Here is a 26,116-nt window from a genome sequence, read left to right as displayed (position 1 = left end):
CACGCGGAGCCAGTAGGATCGGCGGAGGGAAAGAACCGACGGAGGGAATTGTTAGTTCTATGGCAAGAGCCAGCAAAAAAAATCTTGATTCGAAAAAACACATCTTTTTGTGGGATGATGCTTGAGGGTGAGGTTCAATGTGTTTAGTTTGAAGTCAAGTAGCTGATTTACGGGTTGTATTCAATTAGGATTATGTGGGATTTTAAAGGAGTTTGAAAATTTATGGGTATTCAATTAAGATTTTAATTGAATTAGTGCAATGCAGGTTGTATTTGATTTGGATTTGAAAATAGTCGGTCAAAGTATGGTGGTATTTAATCCAGAATTTTAGAATAATTTTTAAAATCTGAGAGCATTCAAAAAGTCAAGGAATTTGTAGGATTTAATAAATTTGTTGATTTTGATGCATTCTAGAGTGTGATGTGTAAATATCAAAGTCCCTCACAAATCAGGCACCCCTCCTCCATATTCCAAGCTGATAAAATATGAACAGCATCCTCAAAAACCTTTCTCTAGGTACTATACAGACAATATGCTATGTGTTTGTGTCAATAATTTGTATTTTGAGTACGATAAATTTGATTACATAAATCTCTCTTTTTATCAATGTTGTAATTATGAAAAAATAGATGGCTTTAATTTGAAGATATGCAAATTGTTAACCTTTTAATATTCTATTCATGTATTTTTCTTAAGTGATTATGTACATAAAATGGCTCGAAATATGAATGGGGTAATAAAACAATTCACGACGACTTGTTGGAGGAGGAAGACATCGAGGGGAAATAGGGGATGAAAAAGTTGAGGAAGATGAGCAAGAAAGTGAATCGAGGATGAAGAATTAGAGTAAGAATTGAATTTGTGGCTTGCATTCCAATGAGTTCAATAAAGATTTTACTTACCAAAAAAAAAAAAAAACAAATTGCCCAATAACTCCATTGGACTCCATAAAAATCCACTAAACTTCGAAACAAAATTCATATCAAATCGTTTTATAATTCAGTGGATTCTGTGTGAATCAATTAAAATTCATGAAATCCGTGAAAATTAATAATTACATTAAACTCTAGTAGATTCCTAATTGAATAGACCCTCCTAAATCGAAAAAACTAGAGGGAGGAGGCCTCCAGATGAACTCATCATCGCACGAGCGCCTTTATCCTTTGGAGAAACCTCCACAGGAACCACACACAGTAAGTTTTCATATTGCCAAGCATTGTTACAGGTAAAATAATCGACCGTTAAATTCCAATCAATGTCAATTGATTCCTCGAATTCGAGCACGCGATAACTTAGAGAAATCAGTTGGCATAGGTTAAGACAGATGTATAGCGAGTGTTAACCATCTTTAAAATTTAACATTATTTTGACCATTTACAATATCGTCTGTTACACGTTTTATGTACAAGTGAAAGGGTAGTGCTCCCTACAGAGGACATTCCTTCTATTGGTTGCGGCATTTGAGCTCAACACAAATTACTTGCACAGATTGTGCTACAAATCGATAGCTATACCTCGCTGAATGCCCATCATTTCTGCGTCACACATTTCTGTTCATCTTCAAAATATAAGAAATCTTGGCTGCTCCCTTAAGAGTTATTCATTTCTAAAATCCATTCAATGCACTCTTGGAGAAGTTGAAATTTCTGATGAATGGCAATCTTCCAAATTAACTCCATTTGGGTATGAAATTCAGTTGCGTTTTGTCTGCACTTATATGAGCCAGCGCATACACATTGCTCTGCTAAACGTGCAGCTTTAACTTGGTGACACCTGAGGCATTGGAGATCCTGTAGTTGGTAGAGACGCTCTCTCTGCCGCACAATCTGAAGAAGGGCGTTCTCCATCACCTCTTTGTCATAAAGCTGCCCACATTGTGGTACACAACAACGCCACTCCCCGGCTAGAAGAGCTGAGTCGCGACACAAGTCCAGGTCTCTACAGTCGTTGCAGTAGCTGTCAATATGGCAAAAAGAAGGGTAGATATCAATCAACTTGAAAATTTCACGTTAACTAGATCCAAGAAATTAAAGCAAACTCGGAAAGATTTTAAAATTCTCCAATTTATGAAAGAAACGAAGAAGAAATTAAGATTATGGATAAGCTTGAAAAGCGACCACGATAAATGAAACACTGGGATGACTTGTGTTTGCACAATGGAATCAAGTAGATTTTGCAGGGCAATCTAATTTATAAATGGGGGACAAAGTCAAGAACCACCATCTAACCGGATGTGTTTCCTCAAAATAATAGCAGCAACCATTCGACCAAAATACAAAAGGCCAACTACCAATACCATTATGTGGCTTGAAAATGCACAAGCACTAAGAAACCTTATCGAGTGCAATCTGTAAATTACAATAGGCCATTGCTTTTTTACTTATATACCTGCAAATGACATTTGGTAAAGTGAAGGTTGCGCCGGGATCACGAAACTCTGCTTCAGGGGCAAACTCCCTCACACGTACAATCTTCAACAGATTCTTTCTCATTACCTGAAGGGTAAGGACACAAAGTGAACTTTACTTCATTTGCAAGAACAAATACAAAACAATTCCAAAACTTCACTAATGTGGGTAAAAGTTAAGGCAGTTGGATGTTTGATAATCTTCAGTTGCACCGAGACGATTTAAAAGATAAAAAGGAAATTACACCAACAGATTAAAAAAATTGGTTCCCTCACATGTTCAGATATACATTCGGGTCCAAGGGAGACTACCACATGTGTGACTTAGTAGCTAAATGGATGGCAAACTAATCAGTGAAAGGAGTGCGAATAGAGTTTCCCTATAATTAAAGCATCCAATTTTGTGCAAATGTGATTAGGACTACATGGCATATGATTCAGTAGAGCAAATAATACCAGAACATCATGGATAACATTTTGGTCAATGGAGAAAACACCGCAGACGTGCTTAATGAACTCCAGTGCTGCATCCCCTTGGTGGATATTACCGGCAATTTGTGGCAGCCCAAGAGATGTATCATGGTCATTCTCTGATTTTTTCAGTTCCTTCATATGAAGTATCGTATCATGAACAATTCCCAGAAGTTTATCTGTAAAATATGAGCTGATCTGTGGAACATAAACCAGAACTAATCAGATCTTAGACAGTAAACCAATAAGCTGCACAACTTTTTCAAGAATATGTCATCATTCATACCTGTCCTTTAAGGAAATCTATCATATGAGACTCAAAAGTCTCAGCATCTGCTACAGTGATTGATGGTGTGCAAATGCTGTCATTCTGTAAAGATGTTCTAACTGCTGCCTGCTTTTGTGCGTAGTCCCAGGGAATATACAGAAATTGAGATACAATATAAACAAAGTGGTCCTGCAAAATGAAACCTGTATATTATTAACCAACCATGATCTCAAGATCTACTGCTTGAATTGAAACCTGAAGTATGATTATAACAATTTCTTGGTCGTTCAGCATGTATACTAGGGCAAACTAATTATTTTTCAGTAACTAACCTGAATTTTCGTGGGTAAGTATTCAGCAATATTCCAGCTTGATACAATATCCATTTGAGCTTCACCATCCATGCTTCCTTCATCTCTAACCGGAATTCCACCATAGTTATACTATCATAGAAAGCCATGATGACTCAGACCAAAGCGAAAAGATAAAGAAAGGCACGGGGAACACAAAAAAGGTTCTAACTTATTAGTTCAACCATTAAATGCATAAATGTCAAACACTTTAATATCCACTAGTATCTTTATGCTTTCCTAGTAATTTAATCAATATTTATCTTCCAAAATGACACAATTTATGAGGCGCCAACAGGCCCCGCAAAATAGAGCAAACCCACTAATAATTGACATTCATGGCAGAAATGGAAATCATCTGTTAGTGTATCATTATAAACTTATGTACATTAAGGAAGAACTTTTGAAGACTTTCAAGTAAGGATGTTCTTATTTAAAAATGAAGGGCAGTACCCCACAATGCAGTTCAAAATTGTAATCGCCTTTATAGCCATCCATGCAAAATATCAGCCATATCAGAAACTGCTTGGTCATATAATATTGTGCTGACAAATAAAATTTGTCATGATCCTAACCAAATGGTTAAACAATTTCAGATTCATAATATTTTTTCACATGGATCATCCTAGAAGGATAATCTAAAAATTGGACACGTTTGCTCATTTGAATGCATGATAGAGATATGAAGTTTTTTTTTTTTTTTTCCTAAAGTGCAAACATTGTCACTCGAATCTTCCTTGTACAAATAAAAATTGACAGTTCTGCTCGTAATTAGAGAGAGAGAGAGAGAGAGAGAGAGAGAGAGAGAGAGAGAGAGAACCTGGTCCATGAAAAGAAAAGAATGCCAGAAGTGTAGTGGTTCAAGCTCAATCCACTCAAATAGTTCTCTACATATCAATCACAGTGAATTACAACAAGAAAGATGAAGTATGCAAAGAAATGTTCACTTGCCAGACAATCTGACAACATAAATTGCTTATGCTGCTAGATTGTGAATCTAAAGTATGGACCATTGAATTGGTTGATTCTTAATTAAATCTGTGCTCTAGATTCACATTTGGCAAGAAAATATTACCTGACACAAAAACCAAGAAAAACAACTCCTAACTAATACCAACCTCGTTTGCAGAGTTTTAAGCAAGCTATCACAATAAGCTTTGGCAGCTGACAGATCAAATTTTCCTGTGTCTATGATGACCTTGTAGAAATTCGCGAATATTATCTTGGCACCCAATTTGCGGAACTCGGTCATTAAAATTGCAAGCACCTTTTTCATGACCTAATAAAATTTAACAGCAGAATAAACCATAAACTGACTGATTACGTCCTTTTTCAAACACAAACGGACTTATATTCATTAAATCAACCAGTTTTAAGAAGAATAATAACTTTGACAAAGCTTCTTAACGTTGTGAAAAGGCCTACAATATTTTGCAAACATTATCTGAAGCATTACAACCCTAATTCATACTATAATATCTATACAATGTCAAAAGGTTTGTAGCTCAAGTGGTTAAAAGAAATTACCCTTGCACCCAAGGTCCTGAGTTATGTGCAACTCCCCCTCCCTCATTTTTTGCATGTTAAGGAAACATAGAATGTTGTAAAAAGTGGATGTTATTTACTAAAGATTTACCTTATGAAGTATGCGGTGAAGAGCTGGATCATGAAGCTTAGACTGGGGACTGCATTACGAAGGAACCAGCACGTATATGAGTCAGAACTAGAGGAACAAGTAACAAAAATTGGAACAATCCTACATATTGAAAAAAGAAAATTGAAAGCAATAATTATAGTATTTTGATAGGAGGGGAAGTAGTAAGTATATGAGATAGAAAATGAGGTATTAAACAAGAGATGGAAACCTGCAAAGCCATCGATATAAATGTTGCAATAATGCATCAGCGTAAACATTTCCAGACATAACTGCATTTGAAAGACACCTCTGAATCAACTGTTTCAGGACTCGGAATGTAGGAGCACATGAGGAAGCTTCATCAAAGCCAACATGTGCATCAAAAGTATGTACTCCCGAGTTCACATCTGATTCAAATCCTAGCAAAGAACCTCCTTCAATTTCATTCACCTGGTTGCTTTTTAAGAGAGCATTTACAGCCAGGTGATGTATCTACACGGAAACATCATATGCTTTTTAGTACAACTGACTCATATTTCACACTTGGAAAAGAACAGGTAGACAATATTTCACAACCTTTAACTCCACGGTGACCTTCCTATATGCTCCAGGGTAAGAAAAATCAAGTTCACAGACCTGTTTCACGAAAGCCACAAATAAGCCAAGTAACACAGAATCAAAATATTTTCTTCCTGAGAGACAATTAATACTTGTATATTAGTTAAATACATTATTAGAAGGGATGGGTCCCATTTTCTTTTCTTAACACCTTAATGCCCTTGTATGTCTATTTTGAGACTAACCTCATCAGCAAAACATGAATCTTCTTCATTAATGCCTCCTAGATCTGGAATACCATCATCAGATATCCAAAGCACCTGTAAACTCAATATTCAATATTCTAAGGATGGGAAAAAGTTTCAAAGAACAAAGCAAGCAGAAAAAAGAAAAGTGGAAAGTGGAAAGTGGAATTGGACATTTGAATCCAGAACCTCTGGCAAACCAAAGGTTTGATAGTAAGTTACGATGGCACAAGATTAATTGCTTGAGAATAAATCAATAATTTATATCAAACTATCAAGCTAACGTTGAAGGGCTTCAGTCTTATTGCTACAAAAGTATGTAGTACATCTGAAAGCTTAAAGATAATGTATAAGATATTGGGTCAAAGAAATACCTGTTGTTGATCACGTAGTGCTCTTGAAAAGAAAATATCTGCTGTATGTATAAGCCAGTCGAGTTCGAAATTTCCCAATGGAACCTGCCCCAGTAAATTTGAGAAATTTATTTATCCACTATAAACAAAGAAGTTAAGAGAAATTTTTTTTTTTTTGTACGGAATATAGTTATTACATGAGCATATCTTGAGAGTGAAATTCTCTCATTCAACCACTGAGGTGATGCAGCACAGCGCTGCATTCCAATTTTTGCAGCCACTTGCTGCCACCCAAGAACCTATATGAAGCAATAAAATCCTTTCAGTCTGATGCATATAAAAAAAGCACTTGAAGAGTGAACTCTGTTAGATCGAAATAAATTACCTGGTAAAGACTATCACGAGCATTGGAGGGAATGCTCACGCAAGGAAAATCATCAAGAGCTCCTATACATGACTTCATCAATTGAAAATTTGGGCATTCGATAACAGCAATTGTAGGTCCGGAATGTTCATGTCTGCCGGACATCAAAACCACACAAGGAATTAACCAAGCTTCTATATAACATTCCAGTATAAACTGCAAGAAAATTGGTAACCAACCCAGTCGAATGGCATATCAATAAAGCTCCAAGTAGAAATCATAAAATGTAACGTTTAAATAGTCAGTGAAAGATAATTAACATTTGATTCCAACCGTGAGAAACTATTATACATTCTCTGACCAAGGAGCACTAGCTTACCTGCAACTTAAATTGTAGTTCACAAGTGTCTTATAAAACATATGTTCACACCCACCCACATATATTGGTAAATTAGCAAGATTGTAATTGTAATTGAGAAATATTATCCATTCACTTTGAGCCCAATCAGAGCTTCTCTCAAATATATAGATGCCTGGAAACCTATCCTTATGGTCAGGCAGAAACTCTGATAGATAGAATGCTATTATCATGGAAAGCAAACAAGATTTCTCCCTTGAGATAGCCTCCTTGCAACAATGAAAACTCATATGGAGTCAAACCTGTACTCATTAATTGCACGGTGCAAAATTGTTTCAGCATCCTTGACGAATCCAACATAGTCCACCTAAAATTAGCTCACAAGATAAAGAGGATGAATATAAGAGCCACTGAAAGTTAAAAATAATAAATAATAAAAAACCAGGAAATCTTCACCTGAAAAAATCGGTATGTTTACCTTTATAATGATACCATTCCTAGGAGGTGGCTGAATTGATAATGTTTGGCATGCATCACGGAATAGTTTTTCCAGAAAAGATGGTGACAAATCTTTATTTTGATAAGGATTTACCACCACAACCGTTATTGTTGCCGATGCAGGAAAATAGGCAATATATATAGCTCGCCCTTCAGATGTGCTGACATTAATAAAATTTAACATTAATTGCTATATATTTCTCTGAAGAAGATGAAAGCACGGAACAGATATGGATTTGGAAGAGCAGACAAATTATGATCAAAATGCATCAAGTCTGATTAGAAAAGAATGAAAATGGTCAACAAAGCAAGTTGCTCACGATATGAGAAAACAAAATCAAAGGAAGCCGGAGTGCGACATTAAATAAAGGACTTCTGTAGTCTGTGACTAAGAGACATTGACTTCTAATACTAGAAATTAACCCCCTATAATAAATACATGGGATGTCAACCATTTATCCCCCTTTGAATATTAAATACATTTGCATGGGGAAAACCTCCATGAGATGATTTTTCAGTCGCCTCAACGAGTTGCCTTCAACTGGATAAAATGCACAAAGCAATGGCTCTATAGAATGACAAGTGGAATTTCTCTTTTTTGGAATTGAGAATTTCAACACAATTTTAACCAGAACTGCTATATTGCAAATTTGTGAGTGGCTTGTAACTCAGTCGGTTAAGAGCATTTTCCCTTGCACCCGAGGTCCCGTGTTCGAATCTCACTCCCCATAGTTTAATGTAAAATTATACTGATTGTTTGTTAAAAAAAAAAAAAAACAAAAAAACTAGAACTGTTATATTTTTATAATTCAAGTCTTGAAAGACTTTTAATTCTACCTCTCACATCAGAAATAGCAAACGGTGACCTTATTTTATTGTTTTGAATTGTATAATCAATATCCCAGCCCCCTCCAACAAACAATAGAAAAGGAGGGAGTGGGTGGGTGGAGCTGCCTCGTTAATGTATGGAAAGTATTTAACGGTACCATGTGAAATCAGAAGACAAAAAAAGTTGCGTACTGTGAAATTTTTCGACATGGAAACATTGTTTCACAATATCTTATAATCAAGAAACTGATTTACTGGTAACCTACAAAAACTCACCTCTGATACAAGTAAAAGAATGAGATGGACTGGTCAAGATATGAACACTCCGTAGTTGTCTTCATGTGCAGTTCACTAACAGTCCAACCATCTTGGACGTTTCTCTTCTTAGCAGTTTTGTCCACTTTGCAGACACAACCAATCTGAACAATTGCATTGAACTCCAAAGGTACCTTTGTTTCATATATTCCCTGGACAAATATTTGAATTTTAATCAAGCTGAATCTATCAAGAGATATCACCATTCAGAATTACAGAAGATAAATCTTAACAAACTTAGAAGAGAGAATTCTAAAATGCATAGCCTTGAGTATCATTGATTGCCAAGAAAAGAGAATTCTAATTCAGGACTACGGAGGATAAATCTTAACAAACTTAGAAGCAAAAATCATCACAGTATTCAGAACTATAAAAGAGAAATCTTGACCAGGTTTGGGTTAATCGACTGAACGAAAATTGTGAAGGTGAAGTCAAGGATGAAGTAATTCATGACCGATACCAAAATTGTAAACTTAATAAAAAGTGAGGGGGATAGTTGATATGAAAATCATGAACTGACCTCAACTTCTGGATCGCCAAGAAGAGCTGCAAGCTTTTTACTAATTGTCCTAAACCGACCCTCATCAATTGCAGCCTATCAATATTTGTAGAGGAAAAGAAAGGATATTAGACCTCAGAATAAAACAAGTAAAGAACCACAATTTAGCAACCATAAGTACCTCATATAGGTGGTAGATATGCCTTCCATGAGGAAGAGCCTTTTTGACATCCTTTCCTGGAGGTATTTCTTCACCTATCTTTTCAAATATCTTTTCAATAGGTGCTTTAGAATTAATGTAAAAAACTCTTGGAACAGTAACAGGAATCTTAATCATGATCCCTTCAGTAACCACCCAAGCGTAAAATTGGTCACCCTGAGAACTAGGCACTAGTTGTAATATCTGAACCACAGAAATTAAGTAGTGATTAGATAATTATTCAGGGGTTTCCAGCCAAATTGATGAATTAAATGAGAAATACCTGCCAATGACAGCGTGTTAGGGCATCTTCATGCCTTGTAAAATATGAATTCACACCTATTTTTCCCTGAGTTCCTTTCTGCTTTCTACCACCACCACGCAGCTCATTATTCGCATGGTGAGCAGACCTTGCGTTATTTAATCTGTCAAGTTGGATGGCAATTTTCCTAAATGTTACTTCGTCAACACCATTAAGAAAATCTGATCTAAGCTCAATATAAGTACCATTCTATGAACACAAAATAACACATGATGCTTTCATTGGAAGATCTGGATCGAGTTGGCAAGAGTTAGGGATGACAAGTACTATCACATCAAGGGTGATAACAGAGATGGTGAGGTTAGCGCTACCTCAAACTGAAATCAAGACAGAAATCATCGTATCTGATTGAAATGATAGTATCTGGTTCCCATGAATTTTCAACAGTTGCATTCATACCCAAATCACACATCCATCCTCTTAAACGAGGCAACCAACTGTAGTTTTTCTGAACCTCTTAGATCTTGGTAATTTATGGACTGCATTATTATGACTAATAAAAGCACACACAAAACACAAAGAATTGTTATTGAGGGTCGGCTAACATTGCCTACGTCTCCATTTGATCCCTAGGAAATCCAAAGCACTATGTAGAATCGCACAGATTACATGAACTTGTTGAAACCCTATATAAATCATAAAACTCCAAAATCCTGCTGCAGATTTTTCTCTCAAAAGTTTAGATCTCAAACCCATGTATGACTAGGATAATTAAAACTAGTAGAACTAGGGTAGTACTCTTTCTTTCCTAACTCTACTCCCAAACCAACTATAAAAACAAAAGAACATAGGTCTCGTAAAACCAATAGAAACCTTAAGCGCCAATTGTATTTTTGCTTTTGGATTTCTTCTAATAAATCATAATACTGACTGGTTTTAATTAGCCAATCACAACACCAAGTCCAAGTATCTCCATAAACGATTGAATATTATCGGATTTAAGAGTTACTGAGATTATTGTGGTTATGGCTACTATTGAATTCACAAGTTATTGCATAGCATGTACAACGAAACAGGTCCGACTTGGTTTTCATTGGTGAGCCTCCTCAGAGCCAATGGAATTCTGAGGGTCCTTTGTATGACAAGTATTCCCCATAACAACCCATAGAAACTGACAAACAGGATTGAACATTATGAGATCCAACAGATAATGATAAATGTGAGATCCTAAGTAAAGTAGTGATCTTTCTCAAAAAAAAAGTAAAGTAGTGATCAACATTCTAGGCATAATTTCGAGCATCAATGAAACAATAGAATGCATTCATATATGTACACAGCATCGCGGCTTGCACCTGAAATAAGATACTTGACTTTACCTTTCTACCGTTAATAAGATATGCATCTCATTCCAGGGAGGTATTAAGAAAATTTCTAGAAGTTCATGAACCTTTAGCAGATGGCACTTTGCACTAACAATTTCCCTAGGCTTTATACATGTGTAATATATAGGACGGTAAAGACAAGAAAGTACCTTTGCTTCTTCCTCCTGTCAAGAGTATCTTTCCATTTTCTCTTCTTCATTTCAAGCCAACCATTATAATCAACATTTCTATCAATGCATTCTAAAGGGACACCATTTTGCTCTTGAGACTCATTTTCTTTATTAGTAGTTTGTTGTTGCTGTGAATTTATTTGGCAAGTTGTCTCGACTGAATATTTCTTGCTACTGACTTCATAACAGCGAACAATTGGTCTGGGTCCACTTATGGAACTGCTTTTTTTGTTGAAATCTTCCAAATCATCCACAATCTCTTGGTCAATCACATGATTAGAGTCAATAGCATCACTGCTCTTTTCTAGCAAATGATCCCTGTTCAATGACTTGAAGATATCAACCAACTTGCGCTGGCGAAATTTGTCATCCTTCTCACGAACCTTCTTATGCAGCCAATCAGGATGAGCTACCCTAGGAACAGGATTTGCAACCTGAAGAAAATTCAATTGATTCACGTACAACTACAGCCACACAGAGAGAGAGAGAGAGGGAGAGAGAGAAGTTCACAAGCAATACCTTTTGCATTGCAGCCGGAATGGTGACAATTTTCTGAATTGCTGAACCAAGGCGTTGCTTGTAATAGGACCAGTCAATAATGGAACGAATGCCAACATCTGATGAAACCTTGCACCACTTCCTTACGTAAAACTTCATAATTTCTGATAAGTTGAAATACGATCACTCTTTAGAATGTTAGCAAGAAAATGCAATAACAGAAATAACAACAGAAGTTTACCAGCATCTGTTTCAAATATTGCAACTGGAACAGCACGCTCACTAACAGGTGTGCCCTACTCAAGTTAACATCACAACAAACTTTTAGATTCGCATGACCAAGAGTTGAAAAGAGATTCAAAAACCAGTACAATAGTAATGCCATTTTCTTTCTCCAAGTCATTAGAGAGATATATCTACAATGGGAAAGAGAACCATACAAGCACGGGGAAAACCAAATTGCAAAAAGAGTAAAAAAATTTAATGTTGCAAGAAAGCAAGTCCAAATTGAAAAGTCCACAGAACCCTTTATTGAAAAAAAGATTAAAATTACAATCAATTCCTAAAATGCTCCCTCCATCTCAATCCCTCAAGCTCCGTCTTCTATTGTTTATATATTTGGGTAGTTGAATTTGCAGAAATTACCGTTTCAGGTCGCTAATGCAGTAATGTGCCATGAATCGGTACACTCGACCCAATTTGGAGGAGGTCAGCAAATTGGGTTATTCAACAAGATATATTTAATCTGTGACAATATTGAATTCCCTATCATTCATATTCCTTGTGAAGGTTAAGCTCCAAGAATTCAGGTGAAGATAAGGAAGTTATGGAGACACGCTATGACCCAAATGTTTCTTTTCTTTCTTTCTTTCCTTCGTTCTTTTTGCTTCTCCTTTTTTATTTTTAGTCTTATAAGTTTATAACCATACCTGGACTTAGGGTGTGTACCCTTACCCACCTTCCAATGCATTACTAGCTGTTCTCTCAATTTCATGAAGATCATCCAATGAAACAAGTTTCCAAGTTATGTACCTTTGGTTCACATGCAACTATATATTGGCAACGCAGTCCTTTCTCTTTGACCATCGTATCACCAAGAAAATCAGCAAGACGTCTTGCAGTGGTCACTGCACATGACTTTTGCTCTCCATAGTCTACTAAAGACTTGCTCATGGTGCTTGACTCTGATATATAATCCAGCAACTCACTGTCTGCAATATCCTTTCCTTGATTCTGAGAGAATGGAGGATAAAAAAACATTGAACTTTAAACTACACATCTTTTTTCAATCTTGATTTAATCAAACAACTATTAGCATCCTTGAGTATTAAGTTATGAAAAAGAAAGTCCCTCAAGCACATGCTGGGGAATGTTTCCACTTTTAAACAAAGCAACTCTGATGATTAAAGACAGAACACTAAATGTTTACATACATCAAGGAGATCAAGCCAACGGTTGGCAACAGAAGCAACTGCAAAATAGCATTCCTCTAAAGTAGAACCGTGAAGGAACTTATCAAAAAGCTCAGCCTGAAAACAAGAAAGGTATTTTACATGTTGGTAATTACAAGCCTCATGAATTTTCAAAAGCGCAAATATGTAATACTAATAAGCATTAAGCAATAGGGTAGCAACGTACAATCTATTACATAAGTTTCTACTCTTGAAGAGATTAATAATTAAGAAGTCAGTTTGGCCACAATTTAGGAATTGAAATTTTAAAAGGCAGCTCTATGGGATGGCTCAGTTCAAGACTTTTTTTCTGGTTTTTAATCATCTCCTACATATTCATTTGATATTACAAGTAAAAGAGATACCTGGAAAACTTTGATGAGCTTCAGCTCACCTCTACGCTTGATCTCGAAACCTTTAAGTTCAGCAAGGGTCCCATCATCATTAAAAACAGCATATCGCTTCTTAATTAGAATGCCTTCTTCTTTAGAAGCAGGAAGAATCATTGCCTGCATGAGAGCAATAGTTTAGATTGAAATTACAGGAAAAGAAAAGGTCAAAACAAAATAAAAACATACTACCCTGCGTTACCTTGTATGGTCCATCCACTTCAAATTCAATTGAACACTCGCTATGAGTCGTGTAAGTATTCTTAACAGGATCTGTAAGAGTCTGGTAAAAATGGTGGTATGGAATTGGAAGGAATGTTATAGTTGAACAAACATGAGAAACCAAATTGCACTATTCTAAGCATTTTGGTTCGCAACACAGTGAAAAGAATCAACATAAAAAAAATGTTCCAAGCTGACCTGGTATTGGTCATTTGTATTGTTTCTCGCCACATCAACATTAAGCATTACACATGGATATGAGATAGTCAGCTTCTTCATGTCTCTGAATATGAATCTCCCATGTTAGTGAGCACCTTTGGAGGAATAATATAAACACTTACCTACTCGAAGGGAAACTATTATCACAAATTAAATGACCAGAGAACACCTAGATTATTTTTGTTTGAGTATAATCAATGGTTATACACATACCAAAGCTGGATTACCTTATGGTATCCATATAACCAAGTGAACTAAGAAGAGAAAAATCATACTTTGTTTTGAATGTAAAGTTCTCCGGAAAAGATCCAGGGAGTGCACACCAGATACCATCTGTGTCTAACTCGAGAGGTTTTCCAATTTTCTCAACCAGCAAGCGAGCATTCTGAATAATTTTGGCTCCGGTATATGTAACTACTCCAGCCATCTCCATGGAATACCATCTTGCACCCCTGAATTAACGTACAAAAGCATCAACAAATGATAACTAGAAGAGAAAACCAAGTAAAAACAAATATTGTTGTGATTTGACTCGTCAAAATACAAAAGGCCAAACAGGTGTAGGTTTCCAATTGGTGTTGGGAAAGGAGAAAAAGGAATGTGCACAGGTTTTTCCCATAAGAGTTGGCAAATAAGTTTTCTCCAGAAATCCCAATCAGTTAAGGATTAGGAAATAGGTTAGTTTTCCCTTTCTAAAAGGATTTAGAAATACTATACTTGTAAGGCATGTAACCGTCGGTCAATACACTATTTATAGTCTTGTTGGGGGCTGTTTATTCACATGAACAGCAGAGTGAATACAAGGGCAGAGAATCAAGAGTGAAAGAGATATCTAAAGCAAGGTTTTGGGGTTTAGCACAAGGGGTTTTCAATAAATATTTGTAACCGAGTTGTTATTCTCCATTGTGCAGGTGATTTCTCAAGAGAGATCACATGAGGAATAAGCAAAACTCGCTGAACCTTGCTAAATTCTTTGTGTTTGTGTGTGCCGTGTTTACTTTATTGTTCATATATTAGCGAAGCATCATCTTATTAGTTTGCATAACACCGGAGACTATCAAATGTCCTAAAAGAATACAAAACAGAGAAAAGATATTCAACTCACTTGCGCATGACATATCCATAAAAGGAATTAAGTATACATTTATGTGCAAGTTGTAATGAATCATAAAGCACTACCATATCCTGCAAACAATTTAAAGCCAATAGAAACATGAGACCAGGTTCTATTTAATAAGCTTTATTGCAAGTAAAATTCAAAAACAGAAAAGGAAAGAAGGGGAGAGAGAGAGAGGGGTTTAAAATTTTCATACTTGTGCTTCCTGGATTTTTATAGAATTTCCACTAGCCTTGGCTTCAGACAACTTCCCCTTCCAAACCTTATTAAGCCCTTTGTACTCATACCTTCTATCTCGAAAGCTTGAAGCAGATTAAAAGAACACACAATTCAGCACAAATGAGAGAAAAAGAAATTTTACAAAATCAATTATGTTCCAAAATTTGATTAGTAGATTCGATATATTTCCGAAGGAGTTTTCTTCTTATTTAGTTTTTCAAGCAGAAAATGGCTGCTCTTTATAAGATGCAATGGAAAAATTTATAATATAACAAAATCAAGCTGCTCACCTACGAACTGTATCAACATAAAATGAATTTTCCCTCATGCATATCCCTGCTTCTCGAACTTCAGTGACTGGCTTGTCCACTACTCGTCTATACGCCTATCCAAAATTTAGGACTGTTAGGTATTACTTGATAAAATATTGTGAAGAGTAAAGAATATACCTTCTGACAGTATTTTTTAAGACGCTCTTTGAGCCTTGACTGTTGTTCCATTTTAGGCAGCTCAAGAAAAGATTTTGACAGCTTGGAATTGCCACAGTCAACAAACTCAGACTCAATTTGCTTCTTCAAATGATAATAGTCACTGAAATTTTTCAAACCATATTCATACACAATAATTAGTAACTCAGTTGATAACCCAAAAGTACAGACAAGGAGAGAAGAAAAAAAAGGAACATATTCGAAGAACATACCTTTTCCTTGCCATGAATATTTCTCCACGCCAAACCCATTCAAGCTTGCGAAGACATGTTTTGCCTGGACGGTTGAAATCACAAGCAGTGCAAATCTCATCTGTAACTATTGATGATGGCTGGAAATAAATAACTGTCATTACAATGTAACATTTATGGAATCTTCGAACACGCAAACAGAACACCTACAGCAACAATCTGACAATGCAAATGGGAAAGAGTACAATCTTGATGACAATATTGGTGATGGAAGTTTCTATAAAAAGTTCACATGTTAACATCATTCCCATAGAAATTAGATAACAGATATGAACAACATAAATCAATGACCCCCTTTTAGTGGACTGTTTGCTACAAATGAAAAGGCAAACAGCAGTTATAAACTGAAAAAGATAGATAAAATGCGTGAATCATATAAAATTGAGATCAGAAATTGCTGAGTAATTTATTAACCAGCACACCTGAAGTCTGTTTGTCAAAATGATGTTGGGATACATTGCAGCAACATCCAGATGATAAATAAGGGGGCACTCTTCACGTATAGGTTCATCTCGCAACCCCATAAGCTACAAATTAGTAAAAGGAAGTCACTAATGAGAAAATATTGAAAAGAATATTACCACCCTAAGCATATTTCAATGAACATTCAGTCTTGAAAACTAGCGACTAATTAGAAAAGGATTCAAATTCAGCACAGTAGAAAGTTTGGGTTGTTCAATATCCAATCCAACTGTTTCAATGAATTTTGCATAGGATGACGGATATCCCCATGAAATCCAACTTAATCCAATATAGTCTGCCACATGCTTCTTTGGTCTTATAGGTTTTTGAAACTAAGAAATCACGACAGATGTGATGGAATTAATTTGGGTATTTGCAATTGTATTTTTCTTGGTATTCAATTTTTATGTGCACTTTATATTATTAAAATGCATAATTGGATTGGATTTGATGATATCATGATAATCTTTTTTATAACAACAACCAAGCCTTATCCCACTAAGTGGGGTCAGCTTTATAAATTCTAAAACGCCATTGTGCTATGTTCCAACTAAATACTGCTTGATTAAAAGATGGATGATCCAATTCAATCTAATTCATGTCAACTGTATCAGATTGGATACGATCCAAACCCCGAATAGGTTTGGATTCGTTTACACAATTCACAGCATAAAAATGAACTTTTAGAACCAATGAATCCCTCCCCCCCCCCCCCCCCCCCCCAAAAAAAAACATCCATAGAGGAAGTTTATACTACTCACCAAAAAACGACTTTTTTGGACATGATAGATCTTATAATTGAAACTCACAAAACATACTCAGATATGTGTCCAGGCATCATCATACAAGAAAATATCTGCTCGAAAACAAAGTGAACAGTACCTTTTCCAATATAGAACTCTTCACATCTTCATAATTGGATACTGATTCCAAGTCCATCTTACCCTCTACTCTTATAGCATATTTAAGATCTCGATCAAGATTGTTGATCAATTGCTGGAAATCAGAATTCCCAAACCATAAATTAAATACAAAATTACAAATGTATAATGGGTTTTGTAGCATTTGTAGTTAGTAGCAGAGTTATCTCAAATGCGTAGCATCGTCATCCACAGGGGGATAAATTGACTATCTGGAAATATTACAAATAGCAATGAAATCAAGAAAAAGCTATCCTACAAATAACTGCAGAAACAAGCACTGATCATTATACACTCATATAGGCCAAAATTACAGGCAGAGAACACAGATTATGCACACTACTACCACCAACAAACCGTTTGAATAATATGCAATCCATGGGAAAAACAGAAAACTGCATACATATGTGATTGCTTGCATAAACAACATACCTAGAATTCTCCAAGTTTTCAAATGGAAATTATCGATACATGGATTCTAAATGTAGTGCGATTAACATTTTTTGTATAAATTTCTTTCTTTAACATTTTCTCTTAAAAAAAAAAAAAAAAAAAATAAAAGAGATTGTTTACACTGATAAAGGTAGGTGAAACTGAAACATGATTTGTGAAAAATATTCCAAGTTTGCAAGAGGCAAATACAGATAATGCAGTAAGGACTTAGCATGTGTTTCCACGTTTTCCACTCCAGAAGTAGTTCAGATTATATTGGTTCTAGGAAGTACATTGAATGTTAGATTTGTCAAAATATTCTGCCCTTCACCCCAATTGGGTTTTGATTACATCTTGATGGTTTAACAAATTCTTTATTAGTGGACTAAATAATGTGTAGCCACCTGTTTCATTGAAAAATAGAAAATTCAATTTCAAAAAAGACATGTATTTGATTTTAGTGCCCTGTAGACAAATCCAGCTTCATAGAAAATGGGCAGTTTTCCAGCACATAGGTGCTTCTGTTTCAGAAAATTGAGTCAATGAAAATAAATCAAATTCAGTATATGTGGTGTGCTTAAGGATGTCACATAGCATAAAAAATATGAGCTTCTAGTCATATGCAATCCATCAGTAGTATGGAGAGATAATGCATCGATCTTTAATAAGAAGTGATATCAAATAAATGATAATGCACAATGAAAATTTAGAAATGATGGCAAGCCAATCAATGAAACCAGAACAACTAGTAAACAATTGAAAGAAACATCGTTACTGAATGATGAAAATATACCTCATAGGCAGAGGCGTCAAGCTTGAAACTAGTTGGAATATCAGATCTAAAAACACCACTTTCAAGGCATTCAACATGGCCACCTATATAAGTCTCACTCTCTAAAAGGTGATTTTTATAGAACTTTTCCGGATCAGATTGGTGTTTATTAGGGCAAATAACATTTGCCTTGTATGCCTGCATAAAATGCAAAAAATATTTGTGGTGGAGAGATAAAGATAATAGCAGAAATATCAAAGATTATTTTTGTGGGTAGAAAACCATAGAAAGTTTGCTTGAAAAAGACAGAATAGCATCTATGAGTGCAAAATAACACACCTGGACCATGAGAAGCATTTCACATAGAGTTCCACTACCCTTGCGCAAAACCTCGTCCGGAGACATTGGAATAATAGTTGCGAGAGAGAAAATGAATGGATGAACATAAGTCATATACAAGTAATAAGTCGCAACGGCATCAGAAACAGAATAGGAGGCCATCATCTGCGATTACATGTTCAACCAATAGAAAAAGATTATCAGAAACATTCCTGTTACAAGAATGTGAAATGCAAACATACTTCAATTGTATGTACATACACATACATATCCACCAGCATGTAATGGAAGGAAGATATGAATACAAACTGGAAACCTAATACCATCCCAACTATCATAGAAAAGAATCAATCGACCCAATATGGAAGCCAAATACCATCATAGCAGTGCTCAAGCATCAGGGTATCGATAATTTATCAGCCAACTAAGAGTATGTCCATACAGAATTACAGATACACAAACTAACAATTTGATTAATCAATTTTTTCCAGTGAGCTTTTTACATTCGTCCAGTCATCACTATTTAACCCTTGACTGAGGCCAAATTCTACAACCACAAAGAGACAAAAGGAAAACCTGCCAAGGTAATTAATGGATATGAGCATGCGAGCTGCAATACCATCTGTGGCACTAATTTCCAGCTCATATTTCATGCCACCGTTACCAATTATTCAACCTTTTCTATCTCAAACACACCATGCCAAAACATTTCTGAAAACAACAGAAAATCATTTCCACTCATCCTCACCTGAGGCTTCTCCTTTGCAAAGCGAACCATATCCTCAGGATTTACCTCCAGCGGATGATAACCTAACTTTGCCTTTGTAACAGCCTGAAATAAGATTTAAATTACACATAATCAAACTTTCAATCCGCATAACAAATACATGGAAACAAATGAATGTATACTTTTTCATCTGGTTTACACAAGCATAATCGAAGTTCAAAGATCATTCTTTTTTCTTACAAAGCTATTGATTGTACTGGGAGGGAGTTGATTTCTAAATCCAAAGATGGGGGTCTGGAAATTGGAAACTTTCTGGTCAGAACAGAGATCTATTAGCTAAGTGTTGTGTAGGTTCCTCCTTAAGAGAAATTCTTTATGGCATTCTGTAATTTTGGGCAAATACAGGTCCACCATGAGTGGGACTCAAAGACTCTTGTGAGGGGCTCTAACTGGTTCCCCTGGAATGATATTCTAGTCGTTACAACTCTTTCTTGAGCAGCTGGAAGTCCGTGTTGGGGAATGGTGAGGGTATTAAATTCTGAAAGGATCCATGGACTGGGAGAATTTCTTCATGGCCTTATTTCCTAAAATATATAATCTGTCTAGACATACAAATCAATTTATCTCAAGCACTGTCGCAAAGAATTGGGATCTGGGATTTAGGACAAATTTGAGTGATAATGAAGTGGATGACTGTCCTCAATGCTGTCTATCTTGAATAAGAAAACAATGAGCTCAAATTGGACAATCATACCTTAAGGCCCTGGCTTCCTTGAGGAAGATAACTATCACGTTTGACCCATGCAAAACAGTCAAGATGGCAAGCAAATTTAGCTCGGCATTCCCCCTGATTCTTGTCACATTGAAATCCAACTTCCTGCAAGCTCAAGCGCAGGGGGAGTTAAATTAGAAGAAATAATTAGTGGAAATTTAAAATGACAATATCTCAGAGATCATTAAACATTAGAAAAATGACAATATCAATGTCACACAAGCCCTTTGTGTTGCGAAATTTTGTCAATTGATAAAAAGCACAAGTATTACAGATAACGAGGTTTCAAAGTTAATTCAAGATTTTCATGTCAGCTTGATACCTGAAATAATTTAAACTGAGTGATGTTTAATTGTTAATTTCTAATAAATGATGTGGATACAGAAAGATAGACAACACAAGTGTAAAGAAGTTATAAGTAAGATTGCACCTCATCCTGAATAAAACAAGAAGTAAAAAGCTTCATATACATTTCATATACAGTTAATGCTTTAAATCTAAACATGAGTAGAAAGCTTCTAGCAAACTGTACCTAAACGATAGTAGTTCATGAGACTTTTAAATTAAAAGCACAGATGGATGGAAATAAATCAATCAGTATGTTAGTCACGTTCATAAGTTTTCTGATTGGACAGTAAAGAAGTTTTGCTGAAAGTTAAAAGCCATAGCCCACTGTTATTTACACAAAGAATAAGCAACTTATGCAAGCACTGAAGATAAATTTTAGTTCTAGTCTTCTTGGGAAGTTGACAGCCTAGAAGTCTTGGATTATATTGTTGTTTTGTTTAAATAAAGTAACTCACAAAATTAGCTACATACATCATTCAGTTTGAACCCATGATACGCGGCTCTGGTTTCCAGGAAAGGCCAGTCGAAAAAATCACCATTGTATGTGACATAAATTCCAGGCTTCACCTCCCGCATATGGGAAAACCATTTTCTTAGAAGCTCTATCTGCAACAAGACCATATCATTTGCAAAAATGACATGTAATTAGAATTCTAAAACCCCTAATACGAACCAAACTAATTATAATATCTGCATTTAAGGAGAGGTAGGTGGGTGTTTGTCGGCATGTGGGGGTGTTGCCATGGATGTCAATACCTCATTCTTCACATTTGTCACCTTGAAAAACCCTTCAAATTCTGGTTTTGGAGTGTACTCCAAATCCTCTATGTCATCCCCAACACACTGCACATAACAAAGAAATTCAACCTATCATTACATACATTCAAATATTTTATAGGAAACCTAAACCTATCAACCTTCAATGTTCAAACTTAGTATCCCAATCAATTGTAGATAACAAGAAAATTAAACCTATCAATACATAAATATAAATTCTTTTCCTTTCATGGTAAACTTAAACCTATCAACCTTTCAAAGTTCAAACTAATTACACCCATTTAACCTAGTAGGAAAATACAAGATTGAAAAAAGAAAATAGATGCAAAACCTTGATGGTAACCCTTTATAAAGAAAGATTTCAAAAAATTCTTTCATATCCTTGCCAAATGAAAATACAAACTGTTTGTTGAATAAAGTTGAAGATAATTAGCTATGCAGGTCCAAAACAGAGGATGTTAAAAAGGAGCATCTAAACAGACAAATATAGCAGCTGCTAACATTCCTTACAACTATGCACATTTATTTATGGCCACAATCCACATACAAGAGGAATCCCATGCTAAACTTGGATAAGGGAAGAAATTACTAAAAGGGCATGAATCCTACCTCTCTGTTAATAATCAAGTATCCTTGTCCATCAACCATGTATGAAATCATCATTATTAAATCATATTCAGCATCTGGAAATTTCAAAGGTAGCTTCGTCGTCTCAATATCAAATGCACAGACATGAACTTCAGCACGCTGGAGAAGATCTGTCCTCATCTTAAGAACAGCACCAGTACTGGATACACTAATATCATACCACTGCCCGCATCGTACATCTGAGTGGCATGGAATTTGAAAGGTGAACTTCAGAAAATAAAGAAACAAAAATGTCCAGAAAGAAGCAGGATAGTGTAAATCACCATTGTCAATGGCAAAGCGAACATGGTATGGAACATCATATTCACGAAGATCAACAATACAATCTAGAAAATCTTGAGTCCTTTGTTCTCTACAAAACAAGCGCCAAGAGGATCAGAAAACAAAAATAAGTTACAGCTTAATTGAACAGAAAACCAAAAGCTACCGAAAGAAAATGGCAAGGTATCATTCTAAGCAAATAAAGATATCTACACAAAGTGAGCTCAACGTCCAAAGGTAACAAGAATCAAGACAACATGACCTCACCGTTTCCCAATTAATATTGACTCATAAGCTTCTGCAGCATCAAATTTGGCACAATTTCTTTCGACGACATGCAGTAGGTCACTCTTGACATTCATTAGTTGTTGAACGTTATCGAATGATAGCTTTAGGTAGGACTTGCGAAGGCCAGACAAATGATTTTTCTGTGAAGTGCAGAAACATATTTGAACGCACACATTGGGAGATACATATGTGAAAGAAATAATGAAGCACCATGAGAGTTACAATAGCAGCAAAGATAGGAAAATTGGATATCCATTCTAAGTATTTACATGCTGAAAGCCTCAAATAAGCTAATGTTACCAAGCATACAAGGAGACATCTCAGATAAATTGTCTGAAAGGGTGAAAAGTTATAACTTATTGAAAGACCAGAATTAAACAATTATCCATTTATCTTGAAATGCTTGCCATCCATACACAGTTTTTCCGATGGCAAAACAAAAGAACCAAACCAAGACAACTAAATTCAGTCAAATGTAATCTCTTTAGATGAGTTTATAGAAATCTCTTTTGGAAAAAAAACAAAATTCATGCCCAAGGGCTTGAGGCAAGTTTGGAAAAAGTCTAGGAAAGGATAAATTCAAAAAGTTTGAAACCCATTAGGCCACCTATGCATATCAAGCAAGGAAGAACTAAGACTGGAACATGTCAGCCTGGAAGTTTGAAACCCATGGTTTCCACATATAATTAATTGTAAAAGCTTTGTTGAATTGAATGAAAACAAATTGATCATGTATATCAAGCACCATAAAATGGAAAATTTTTACAGAAAAAAAAGACAGATACTTATCATGAATACATACATAATACTTCCAACTAGCTAATGAATAGACAATGTTTTCGCAGTAGACAGAATGTCAAATCGAACTCAAACTTGCCAAAGCAAAACATGCCTAGGATCTACCAGGCATAGGTCGAGCGACCCAAACTTGTCATAATTGAATGTCAAAATAGTTAAAAAGGAAAAATAAGTACCAAGGACTAATAAACTTGGTCAAGTTTTATAAGGTTTCTTACGAGATCAAGATCTTCTTTCTGCATTATTTGAACATCAGCAATTTGATTTTGATAACGCCGTCTCAAATATGCTTCAACGTCCATTTCCATTTTCTCCTAAGATGAAAAAGTCATTCTCACTGTAAAGAGAACTGATGATCAAAGAAACTTTGCCAAAGCAAACATACAAGTTTAAATAGAAACCTTAGTTGCTGCATAGAAATAAGGGCGAAACTTGTATTTTGACTTAAAAGTAGAACCATCCTGCAATTAAAGTAGAAAACAGCTAAGTGATTCACCAAAAACAATTAACCACCATAAAACATTAACCAACTATACCAAAACTTGTTTACACAATGTCTTACCTGTGAAACGAAATACAAATCGACACAACTATATAATTTACGGGTCTCTTGATCCTCCCAAGATGACTGCAAAATTACAAGGAAGCATCCATAAATTCCCAAACGACAACACTTTATTATAACTGAACTCAAATTTCCATCATGTGGTTGAAGAAATTAAAATAAATAAATAAAAGCTGAGTAATTGTAAAAGGGCTTTTCAATTCATCCCATTTCCATATACAAATCGCTTCGAAACACAACTTTAACCTTAAAAATCCCAAATTGACACTTTCCCCTTTGCTATCTCAGCAACCAAACAGACCTCAAATAAAAACACAGATTTCTGAAATGGAAGATCAAATGGGGCAAATTTCGACCAGTAGCGAATCAACTTACAGTGGCGAAATTGAGCAACCAGCCAAGCCTGGTATCGCCTTCGGAGAATAGGTCGAACCCTAGCTTAGACTCCAGCTCCTCCTCGGCGGTGCGCATGACCTTCTTCTTCCTGGGGACCCATGAGTCGCCGTGGTCCCGCTTTCGGCTCTGGTAGCCGCTCATTTCTTTAGGCTGGTGAAATGGATATCCGTTTGAGATTTGGGGTTCAGACTTCTGAGAGACAAAAGCTGCGTGTGAGGGGAGGATTTTGGAGGGATGAAAGCGTTTTCCCGCCCTTGTACCTGCGTTATTTATTTTTATTTTATTTCAGTTCAATGACGTAAGTGCCCCTTAAGATGAGAAATTTCTGAATAGTGCCACTCATCGAAATTATGTTTGGTTAAGTCCTAGGTTAGCCATTTAGTAAGTGAGAATTCTTAGATTTGAATATCGTTAAAGATGAAGTTGGACCGCATTATTATTGTTATTGTGAGGCTAAGCGCACTCCCTTACCTTAGTGTAGATAATATCGTTTGTTCAAAAAAAAAAAAAAATTCTAGGGCAATGCCTGTTTACATATCAGTTATACGACTTTGAGAAATATATAGTTTGTATCGTTAAAAAGTGAAGTAGTGTGGCTTTTTCAACTATTCCCTATTTTTATATGAGAACGAGTATCGTTTTTAAGAAAGATTTAGTGCACATTTAGTTACACATCTGAACATGGAGTCATTAGACATTGAGGTTGTTTTTTTTTAGTCAAAGATATATTTTACACCAAGGGGAGATGGGAGTTCGGGTAAGTCACACAATGAGCAATCTAATTTGGTATCGAATTTGCCATTTACGAGATTCTAACTTATAACCTCACTTACAAGTTGTTGAGCAAAAATTGTCAAGAGAACAAATAATCCACTCCAACACAATTTCACCCTCATTCATTTTTTCGAAGAGGGTTTTATTAATTTGAGTTCGACTCATTCTAGACTATGTGTCTATTAATTACAATCCTTCGTTAAAAAGGACAAACCCTTTGATTCCAATATGAATAAATCGTAACTTTGGGATTTGGGTGTTTATTTGATTTTGCAACTGCACCTAGGTTGAGCCCTAGATTGCCTACGTACCCTCTTGAGGGATCAAGTCACTTGTAGTTCCTTTGATTTGGTATGTGGATTTTTAGTGAGTGAATGACCCCACTAAAAAGGATTTGGTGTTTGGTTTATTTGGGTGAATTTGGTTGAATGAACCAGGGATCCGATTTTGTGTTTGAGCTTTGCGGTTGCGTCTAGAATATGGTACTAGATTGCCTACATATCCTTGGCAGAATCAAACTGACGTAGTTCACAAACTTGTTTAGATTTGATGCCTTATGCAGTTTCAACTTATGTAGGCGAGGAGCATTTGATGCCTTGTGCAGTTTCAGCTCATGCGGGCAAGGACTTTGTGCCATTGGAGCAAAACGCAGCTTTGTGCCATTTGAGTCTTGTCGCGGCTCCGTGCCATTTGTATCGGCTTTGTGCCATTTGTATTGGCTTTGTGCCATTTGGGATTTGATGTGGCTTCGTGCCACTTAAAGTTGACACGGCATCATGCCAATTTGATATTTGACATGGCTTTGTGCCATTTGAGGCGA

The 26,116-nt window shown here is 35.8% G+C and overlaps 1 protein-coding gene across 3 annotated transcripts; it reads right to left on the bottom strand.

Moving 5' to 3' along the window:
• Nucleotides 1–1,329: 1,329 nt before the first annotated feature.
• On the bottom strand, nucleotides 1,330–24,762 carry LOC137741652 (DNA polymerase epsilon catalytic subunit A). Of its 3 annotated transcripts, none has more exons than XR_015953192.1 (49): nucleotides 24,502–24,762; nucleotides 24,124–24,189; nucleotides 23,963–24,022; nucleotides 23,780–23,875; nucleotides 22,743–22,903; nucleotides 22,478–22,566; nucleotides 22,176–22,393; nucleotides 21,546–21,632; nucleotides 21,261–21,395; nucleotides 20,424–20,546; nucleotides 19,691–19,774; nucleotides 18,943–19,107; nucleotides 18,625–18,801; nucleotides 17,362–17,475; nucleotides 16,440–16,544; nucleotides 15,979–16,097; nucleotides 15,728–15,869; nucleotides 15,569–15,663; nucleotides 15,256–15,361; nucleotides 15,048–15,127; nucleotides 14,218–14,394; nucleotides 13,922–14,006; nucleotides 13,704–13,784; nucleotides 13,478–13,621; nucleotides 13,095–13,190; nucleotides 12,694–12,894; nucleotides 11,903–11,957; nucleotides 11,683–11,825; nucleotides 11,143–11,597; nucleotides 9,633–9,798; nucleotides 9,332–9,553; nucleotides 9,172–9,246; nucleotides 8,613–8,803; nucleotides 7,489–7,669; nucleotides 7,313–7,377; nucleotides 6,674–6,806; nucleotides 6,486–6,587; nucleotides 6,310–6,393; nucleotides 5,936–6,010; nucleotides 5,709–5,768; nucleotides 5,362–5,624; nucleotides 5,133–5,181; nucleotides 4,615–4,775; nucleotides 4,317–4,383; nucleotides 3,479–3,589; nucleotides 3,165–3,349; nucleotides 2,864–3,076; nucleotides 2,389–2,495; nucleotides 1,330–1,956 (listed from the first exon to the last, which is right to left on the bottom strand). XR_015953192.1 is itself a non-coding variant. In XM_088679444.1 (49 exons), the coding sequence occupies exons 1-49, from the start codon at nucleotides 24,661–24,663 to the stop codon at nucleotides 1,590–1,592; spliced, it is 6,684 nt and encodes a 2,227-aa protein (XP_088535570.1). In that variant the 5' UTR covers nucleotides 24,664–24,762; the 3' UTR covers nucleotides 1,330–1,589. The 3 variants fall into 3 exon arrangements, 2 of the variants coding, with proteins under 2 accessions (XP_088535570.1, XP_068337446.2); XM_088679444.1 differs by having other exon boundaries at nucleotides 3,165–3,335; XM_068481345.2 differs by having other exon boundaries at nucleotides 3,165–3,335; nucleotides 9,633–9,774.
• Nucleotides 24,763–26,116: the final 1,354 nt, after the last annotated feature.

The sequence above is a fragment of the Pyrus communis genome, chromosome 11 (assembly GCF_041283825.1).
Source record: "Pyrus communis isolate YQ-2024b chromosome 11, ASM4128382v1, whole genome shotgun sequence".
In the NCBI taxonomy this organism is placed as follows: domain Eukaryota; kingdom Viridiplantae; phylum Streptophyta; class Magnoliopsida; order Rosales; family Rosaceae; genus Pyrus; species Pyrus communis.
The sequence above is the reverse complement of the archived record's forward strand: the minus strand, read 5'-3'. Positions and strand labels throughout refer to the sequence as shown.

Excerpts from the sequence above, each read along its gene's own strand:
- LOC137741652 (XM_088679444.1), bottom strand. The coding sequence starts at position 24,663 with ATGAGCGGCTACCAGAGCCGAAAGCGGGACCACGGCGACTCATGGGTC. Across the intron at positions 17,476-18,624 it reads TTGACGCCTCTGCCTATGAG|CAATTGATCAACAATCTTGA; the intron begins GTATATTTTCAT and ends TCTGATTTCCAG. Across the intron at positions 11,958-12,693 it reads TAGTTGCATGTGAACCAAAG|GGCACACCTGTTAGTGAGCG; the intron begins GTACATAACTTG and ends TAACTTGAGTAG.